This window comes from Lampetra fluviatilis, chromosome 72 (assembly GCF_964198595.1).
Source record: "Lampetra fluviatilis chromosome 72, kcLamFluv1.1, whole genome shotgun sequence".
Classification (NCBI taxonomy): Eukaryota; Metazoa; Chordata; class Hyperoartia; order Petromyzontiformes; family Petromyzontidae; genus Lampetra; species Lampetra fluviatilis.
The window spans coordinates 4,511,492-4,520,424 of NC_136346.1; the positions used below are offsets into that span (position 1 = coordinate 4,511,492).

An 8,933-nucleotide genomic window follows, 5' to 3' on the forward strand; every position below is an offset into this window, starting at 1 on the left:
GGAGAGAGAGATGGGGAAGAGAGAGATGGGGAGAGAGAGAGATGGGGAGAGAGAGAGATGGGGAGAGAGAGATGGGGAGAGAGAGAGATGGGAGAGAGAGATGGGGAGAGAGAGAGATGGGGAGAGAGAATGGGGAGAGAGAGATGGGGAGAGAGAGATGGGGAGAGAGAGAGATGGGGAGAGAGAGAGATGGGGAGAGAGAGAGATGGGGAGAGAGAGATGGGGAGAGAGAGATGGGGAGAGAGAGAGATGGGGAGAGAGAGAGATGGGGAGAGAGAGAGATGGGGAGGGAGAGAGATGGGGAGAGAGAGAGATGGGGAGAGATGGGAGAGAGCGATGGGGAGAGAGAGATGGGGAGAGAGAGATGGGGAGAGAGAGATGGGGAGAGAGAGCGATGGGGAGAGAGAGAGATGGGGAGAGAGAGATGGGGAGAGAGAGCGATGGGGAGAGAGAGAGATGGGGAGAGAGAGATGGGGAGAGAGAGCGATGGGGAGAGAGAGCGATGGGAGAGAGAGCGATGGGGAGAGAGAGATGGGGAGAGAGAGAGATGGGGAGAGAGAGAGATGGGGAGAGAGAGAGATGGGGAGAGAGAGCGATGGGGAGAGAGAGATGGGGAGAGAGAGAGATGGGGAGAGAGAGAGATGGGGAGAGAGAGCGATGGGGAGAGACAGCGATGGGGAGAGAGATGGGGAGAGAGAGATGGGGAGAGAGAGAGATGGGGAGAGAGAGAGATGGGGAGAGAGAGATGGGGAGAGAGCGATGGGGGAGAGAGAGCGATGGGGAGAGAGATGGGGGAGAGAGAGAGATGGGGAGAGAGAGATGGGAGAGAGCGATGGGGAGAGAGATGGGAGAGAGATGGGGGAGAGAGATGGGGAGAGAGAGAGATGGGGAGAGAGAGAGATGGGGAGAGAGAGAGATGGGGAGAGAGAGCGATGGGGAGAGAGAGAGATGGGGGAGAGAGAGATGGGGAGAGAGAGCGATGGGGAGAGAGAGAGATGGGGAGAGAGAGATGGGGAGAGAGAGAGATGGGGAGAGAGAGAGATGGGAGAGAGAGATGGGGAGAGAGAGAGAGATGGGGAGAGAGAGAGATGGGGAGAGAGAGAGATGGGGAGAGAGAGCGATGGGGAGAGAGAGCGATGGGGAGAGAGAGAGATGGGGAGAGAGAGAGATGGGGAGAGAGAGCGATGGGGAGAGAGAGAGATGGGGAGAGAGAGCGATGGGGAGAGAGATGGGGGAGAGAGAGAGATGGGGAGAGAGAGAGATGGGGAGAGAGAGAGATGGGGAGAGAGAGATGGGGAGAGAGAGCGATGGGAGAGAGAGATGGGGAGAGAGAGAGATGGGGAGAGAGAGAGATGGGGAGAGAGAGAGATGGGGAGAGAGAGCGATGGGGAGAGACAGCGATGGGGAGAGAGTGGGGAGAGAGAGATGGGAGAGAGAGAGATGGGGAGAGAGAGAGATGGGAGAGAGAGATGGGGAGAGAGAGAGATGGGGAGAGAGAGCGATGGGAGAGAGATGGGGAGAGAGAGAGATGGGGAGAGAGAGAGATGGGGAGAGAGAGAGATGGGGAGAGAGAGAGATGGGGAGAGAGAGCGATGGGGAGAGAGAGAGATGGGGAGAGAGAGATGGGGAGAGAGAGCGATGGGAGAGAGAGAGATGGGGAGAGAGAGATGGGGAGAGAGAGCGATGGGGAGAGAGAGCGATGGGGAGAGAGATGGGAGAGAGAGAGATGGGGAGAGAGAGAGATGGGGAGAGAGAGAGATGGGGAGAGAGAGCGATGGGGAGAGAGAGAGATGGGGAGAGAGAGCGATGGGGAGAGAGAGAGATGGGGAGAGAGAGAGATGGGGAGAGAGAGAGATGGGGAGAGAGAGCGATGGGGAGAGAGAGAGATGGGGAGAGAGAGCGATGGGGAGAGAGAGCGATGGGGAGAGAGAGCGATGGGGAGAGAGAGATGGGGAGAGAGAGATGGGGACAGAGAGAGATGGGGAGAGAGAGAGATGGGGAGAGAGAGAGATGGGGAGAGAGAGCGATGGGGAGAGAGAGAGATGGGGAGAGACTTTTTTTTTACTTTTCAACAACTTTTATTGCCGCCAGCAGCAAAAGCACCGGAGGCGATTTCAATATGAAATACAGTCACCAGCAAACTAAAGAAAACAAACGTTACATATCGTTGCAAATCCACGTGCTGTGGTGCTGGAAGTACCGCACACAATGCAAAAAAAAAATAGAGATGGGGAGAGAGAGAGACCATGCTACTGCCGTAACCATGTGTGTGTTGTGTACGCATCCGTGAAGGTGTGCAGAGCGATGTCGCAGTGGTTAGCGCGAGGAGAGCGCAAACAATGACAGAGAGAGACAGAGACACAGACAGAGATACAGAGAGAGACACAGACTGAGACACAGACAGACACACAGACAGACAGATACAGAGAGAGACACAGACAGAGAGACACGGAGAGACACGGAGAGAGACACGGAGAGACAGACACTCACAGAGCCCTCGCTCGCTCACCATCATCAGAGTCATCCATCTCCACCTTCACCCGGGGCCACCTCTCCTCCTCCTCCACCTCCTCCTCCTCCTGCTGCTGCATCTCCTCCTCATCCTCCAGCTCTTCCCGCTTGATGATGAACGGCTCCACGGGCAGAGAGAAAGCCTCCTCCTCCTCCTCCTCCATCTCCTCCATCTCCTCCATCATGTCGCCTGGGTCAAGCGGAATTCAGCGCAGCGGAGAGAGAGAGAGAGGCAGATGTCGCAAACGGGTTTTGATTCCTTACCCGTACCCGGCCGCACCAGGGTCGCAAACGGGTACCCGTACCCGTACCCGTACCCGGCCGTACCCGTACCCTACCCGTACCCGGCCGGGTACGGGTAGGGTACGGGTATCGGGTACCCGATTGCGACCTCTGGGATGAAGCCATGTTGCAGGCGCGGGTGGGTTGATTCTAGGAACTTGAATTGTGAGAAGAGACAAGACGTTGGGAAATGAGTGAGAAACGGTGACTCACCAGTGACTCACGGCCTACCCGTACCCGTACCCGCACCAGGGTCGCAAACAACTGCCCGATACCCGTACCCGGCCGGGTACGGGTACGGGTATCGGGTACCCGGTTGCGACCTCTGGAGGGAGGGACCCAGAATGAGAGTCTTGAATTAAAACCCGCGGGGTGGAGAGATCCGATGGCCTACGCGGCTCGCCTGTCGTAGGGGCAGCGGTCAACACGAAGCTTGTTGGCACCAGGGGGAGCGGCAATTTTATCACGTGGGGAGGGGGAGGGCGGGGGGGGGGCGGGGGGGCGGGGGGGGAGGGCGGGGGAGGGGCGGGGGGGGGCAGGGTGGGGGAGGGGTCATCATTGGGTTTTTCGCCTTTTCAAAGAAGCTTTCCGGCGACGTTTGGCAGTGCTGAGTCTATGACAGTGTTGAGTCTATGACAGTGTTGAGTCTATGACAGTGTTGAGTCTATGGTGCAGTGTTGAGTCTATGACAGTGCTGAGTCTATGACAGTGTTGAGTCTATGGTGCAGTGTTGAGTCTATGGCAGTGTTGAGTCTATGGTGCAGTGTTGAGTCTATGGCAGTGCTGAGTCTATGGTGCAGTGTTGAGTCTATGGCAGTGTTGAGTCTATGGCAGTGTTGAGTCTATGGCAGTGTTGAGTCTATGGCAGTGTTGAGTCTATGGTGCAGTGTTGAGTCTATGGCAGTGTTGAGTCTATGGCAGTGTTGAGTCTATGGCAGTGTTGAGTCTATGGTGCAGTGTTGAGTCTATGGCAGTGTTGAGTCTATGGTGCAGTGTTGAGTCTATGGCAGTGCTGAGTCTATGGTGCAGTGTTGAGTCTATGGCAGTGTTGAGTCTATGGCAGTGTTGAGTCTATGGCAGTGTTGAGTCTATGGCAGTGTTGAGTCTATGGTGCAGTGTTGAGTCTATGGCAGTGTTGAGTCTATGGCAGTGTTGAGTCTATGGCAGTGTTGAGTCTATGGCAGTGTTGAGTCTATGACAGTGTTGAGTCTATGACAGTGTTGAGTCTATGGGTGGCAGTGTTGAGTCTATTGGTGACAGTGCTGAGTCTATGGGTGGCAGTGTTGAGTCTATGGCAGTGTTGAGTCTATGGCAGTGTTGAGTATATGGCCAGTGTTGAGTCTATGACAGTGTTGAGTCTATGGGTGGCAGTGTTGAGTCTATGGCAGTGTTGAGTCTATGACAGTGTTGAGTCTATGGGTGGCAGTGTTGAGTCTATGGCAGTGTTGAGTCTATGGCCAGTGTTGAGTCTATGACAGTGTTGAGTCTATGGGTGGCAGTGTTGAGTCTATGACAGTGTTGAGTCTATGACAGTGTTGAGTCTATGGCCAGTGTTGAGTCTATGACAGTGTTGAGTCTATGGGTGGCAGTGTTGAGTCTATGGCAGTGTTGAGTCTATGGGCAGTGCTGAGTCTATGACAGTGTTGAGTCTATGGGTGACAGTGTTGAGTCTATGACAGTGCTGAGTCTATGGGGCAGTGCTGAGTCTATGGGTGACAGTGCTGAGTCTGTGGGTGGTCTCACCCCTCTCTGTGTCTCCCTCTGCGCTCCGTGAGTCTCCTCTGTGAGACATCTCACGGTCCCAGCGGCCCCCTACAGCTCCACGCTGGACGGGCGACGGAGATGATGATGATGATGGAGTCCCCTCCTCCTCCTCCTGCTCTTCACGCGTCGACCACGACGGAGAGGGTCGAGGTGGAGCCGCGTTCATCCTGTTGGGGGAGGGGCGAGGGGGGGGTGGTGGTGGTGTTGGTGGTGGTGGAGGTGGGGGTGGTGGTGGGGGGGGAGGTGATGGAGGAGAAGGGGGGGGGGGGAGGAGGGGGGGGCGGGAGTGAAACACGGGGTGTCAATGATGCCGGAAACTCCACGTGAATTTCACCATCATCACCATCATCACCATCATCATCACCATCATCACCACCATCACCATCATCATCACCATCATCACCACCATCATCACCACCATCATCACCACCATCACCATCATCACCACCATCCAACACCATTCACCACCATCACCACCATCCACCACCATTCACCACCATTCACCACCATCCACCACCATTCACCACCATCACCACCATCCACCATCACCACCATTCACCATCACCACCATCACCACCATCCACTATCATCACCATCATCACCATCATCACCACCACCCCCACCACCCCACCACCACCACCCCCCCCCCCCACCACCACCTCCCCCCCCCCCACCACCACCACCACCACCTCCACCACCACCCCCCACCACCACCACCCCCCGACCACCACCCCCACCACCACCACCACCCCCCCCCCACCACCACCACCCCCCCCCCCACCACCTCCACCCCTACCCCACCACCACCATTACCACCACCACCACAACCACCCCCACCAGAACCCCCACCACCACCACCACCACCACCCCCACCCCCACCCCCACCCCCACCACCACCCCCACCCCCACCACCACCTCCACCACCACCTCCACCGCCACCACCACCCCCACCCCCACCACCACCTCCACCACCACCCCCACCACCTCCCCACCACCCCACCCGCCACCCCCACCACCACCCCCCCCGCCACCCCCACCACCACCCCCCCCACCACCACCCCCCCCACCACCCCCCCACCACCACCCCCCCCACCACCACCACCCCCCCCACCACCACCACCCCCCCCACCACCACCACCCCCCAACCACCCCCACCACCACCACCACCTCCCCCCACCACCACCACCACCACCACCCCCCCCCCACCACCACCACCACCTCCCCCCCCCCACCACCACCACCACCTCCCCCCCACCACCACCACCACCCCCCCCACCACCACCACCCCCACCACCCCCCCCCCACCACCACCACCACCTCCCCCCACCACCACCACCACCTCCCCCCCACCACCACCCCCACCACCACCACCTCCACCCACCACCACCACCTCCACCACCACCCCCACCACCTCCACCACCACCACCACCACCACCACCACCTCCACCCCCCCCCCACCACCTCCACCCCCCCCACCACCACCTCCCCCACCACCACCTCCACCCCCCCCCCACCACCACCCCCACCACCCCCCCCCCCACCACCACCCCCACCACCACCACCACCCCCCACCACCTCCACCCCCCCCACCACCACCACCACCACCACCCCCACCACCACCACCACCACCCCCACCACCACCACCACCTCCCCCACCACCACCTCCACCCACCACCACCACCCCCCACCACCCGCCCCACCACCACCCCCCCCCCCCCACCTCCACCACCCCCCCCCCCACCTCCACCACCACCACCACCACCACCCCCACCACCCCCCCCCTCCCCCACCACCACCTCCACCCACCACCACCACCCCCACCACCACCACCACCTCCCCCACCACCACCTCCACCCACCACCACCACCACCCGCCCCACCACCACCCCCCCCCCCACCTCCACCACCACCCCCCCCCCCACCTCCACCACCACCACACCCACCACCCCCCCCCCCTCCCCCACCACCACCTCCACCCACCACCACCACCTCCACCACCACCACCACCTCCACCACCACCACCACCACCTCCCCCCCACCACCACCACCACCACAACCACCACCTCCACCCACCACCACCACCACAACCACCACCTCCACCCACCACCACCACCTCCACCACCACCTCCACCACCCCCCACACCCCCATCCCGTACCTCCACCCGAGTGCCGCCTTCAGGAGCTGTAACAACAGAAGCAGCAGCAGCAGCAGCAGCAACAGCAGCAGCAGTACCTGTAGCAGCAGCAGCAGCAGCTGTAGCAGCAGCAGCAGGAGCTGTAGCAGCAGCAGCAGCAGCTGTAGCAGTACCTGTAGCAGCAGCAGCAGCAGCAGCTGTAGCAGCAGCAGCAGCTGTAGCAGCAGCAGCAGCAGCTGTAGCAGTACCTGTAGCAGCAGCAGCAGCAGCTGTAGCAGCAGCAGCTGTAGCAGTACCTGTAGCAGCAGCAGCAGCAGCAGCTGTAGCAGCAGCAGCAGCAGCTGTAGCAGTACCTGTAGCAGCAGCAGCTGTAGCAGGAGCTGTAGCAGCTGTAGCAGCAGCAGGAGCAGTAAGAGCAGAGGGGGCCCCGACTATGAATGGCGCCGATTTACCAGGGAATCGATTACTTTGCCTGTCGATTCCGCGACACAAAGTCGAGCGAGTTCGATTCCTCGATTCCGCACGTGTTGAATAATGAAATCGGTGGGCGCGTCACGCGCTGGTGAAGAATCGATGGTGGTGGTTGTGGTGGTGGTTGTGGTGGTGGAGGTGGTGGTTGTGGTGGTGGTTGTGGTGGTGGAGGTGGTGGTTGTGGTGGTGGTTGTGGTGGGGGTTGTGGTGGTGGTGGTTGTGGTGGGGGTTGTGGTGGTGGTGGTTGTGGTGGTGGTTGTGGTGGGGGTTGTGGTGGTTGTGGTGGGGGTTGTGGTGGTGGTGGTTGTGGTGGTGGTTGTGGTGGTGGAGGTGGTGGTTGTGGTGGTGGTTGTGGTGGTGGAGGTGGTGGTTGTGGTGGTGGTTGTGGTGGGGGTTGTGGTGGTGGTGGTTGTGGTGGGGGTTGTGGTGGTGGTGGTTGTGGTGGTGGTTGTGGTGGGGGTTGTGGTGGTTGTGGTGGGGGTTGTGGTGGTGGTGGTTGTGGTGGAGGTGGTGGTTGTGGTGGTGGTTGTGGTGGGGGTTGTGGTGGTGGTGGTTGTGGTGGGGGTTGTGGTGGGGGTTGTGGTGGTGGTGGTGGTGGTTGTGGTGGAGGTGGTGGTTGTGGTGGTGGTTGTGGTGGGGGTTGTGGTGGTGGTTGTGGTGGGGGTTGTGGTGGTGGTTGTGGTGGTGGTTGTGGTGGTTGTGGTGGTGGTGGTGGTGGTTGTGGTGGTGGTGGTGGAGGTGGTGGTTGTGGTGGTGGTTGTGGTGGGGGTTGTGGTGGTGGTGGTTGTGGTGGGGGTTGTGGTGGTGGTTGTGGTGGAGGTGGTGGTTGTGGTGGTGGTTGTGGTGGGGGTTGTGGTGGTGGTGGTTGTGGTGGGGGTTGTGGTGGGGGTTGTGGTGGTGGTGGTGGTGGTTGTGGTGGAGGTGGTGGTTGTGGTGGTTGTGGTGGGGGTTGTGGTGGTGGTTGTGGTGGGGGTTGTGGTGGGGGTTGTGGTGGTGGTTGTGGTGGTGGTTGTGGTGGTTGTGGTTGTGGTGGTGGTGGTGTTGGTGGTGGTTGTGGTGGTGGAGGTGGTGGTGGTGGTTGTGGTGGGGGTTGTGGTGGTGGTTGTGGTGGGGGTTGTGGTGGTGGTGGTTGTGGTGGGGGTTGTGGTGGGGGTTGTGGTGGTGGTTGTGGTGGTGGTGGTTGTGGTGGGGGTTGTGGTTGTGGTGGGGGTTGTGGTGGAGGTGGTGGTTGTGGTGGTGGTTGTTGTGGTGGTGGTGGTTGTGGTGGTGGTGGTGGTGGTTGTGGTGGTGGAGGTGGTGGTGGTGGTTGTGGTGGTGGTTGTGGTGGTGGTTGTGGTGGAGGTGGTGGTTGTGGTGGTGGTTGTGGTGGGGGTTGTGGTGGTGGTTGTGGTGGGGGTTGTGGTGGTGGTTGTGGTGGGGGTTGTGGTGGTGGTGGTGGTTGTGGTGGTTGTGGTGGTGGTTGTGGTGGTGGTTGTGGTGGTGGTTGTGGTGGTGGTGGAGGTGGTGGTTGTGGTGGTGGTTGTGGTGGGGGTTGTGGTGGTGGTTGTGGTGGGGGTTGTGGTGGTGGTTGTGGTGGTGGTTGTGGTGGTGGTTGTGGTGGTGGTGGTGGTGGTGGTTGTGGTGGTGGTTGTGGTGGGGGTTGTGGTGGTGGTGGTTGTGGTGGGGGTTGTGGTGGTTGTGGTGGGGGTTGTGGTGGGGGTTGTGGTGGTGGTGGTGGTTGTGGTGGTGGTTGTGGTGGGGGTTGTGGTTGTGGGGGTTGTGGTGGAGGTGG

At 60.1% G+C, this 8,933-nt stretch overlaps 1 protein-coding gene across 1 annotated transcript in view; it reads right to left on the reverse strand.

Annotated features, from left to right (window-relative positions):
• LOC144953179 (uncharacterized) overlaps window positions 1-6,798 on the reverse strand; it is a 44,573-nt gene extending 37,775 nt beyond the window's left edge. Inside the window, exons 1-3 of the mRNA XM_078883738.1 lie at window positions 6,790-6,798; window positions 4,537-4,724; window positions 2,510-2,701 (exon numbers count right to left, since the gene is read on the reverse strand). Of these exons, the coding sequence (XP_078739864.1) occupies window positions 2,510-2,701; window positions 4,537-4,723 (379 nt within the window). The 5' untranslated portion in view covers window position 4,724; window positions 6,790-6,798. The remainder of the gene's footprint in view (window positions 1-2,509; window positions 2,702-4,536; window positions 4,725-6,789) is intronic.
• Between the last annotated feature and the right edge of the window lie 2,135 nt (window positions 6,799-8,933).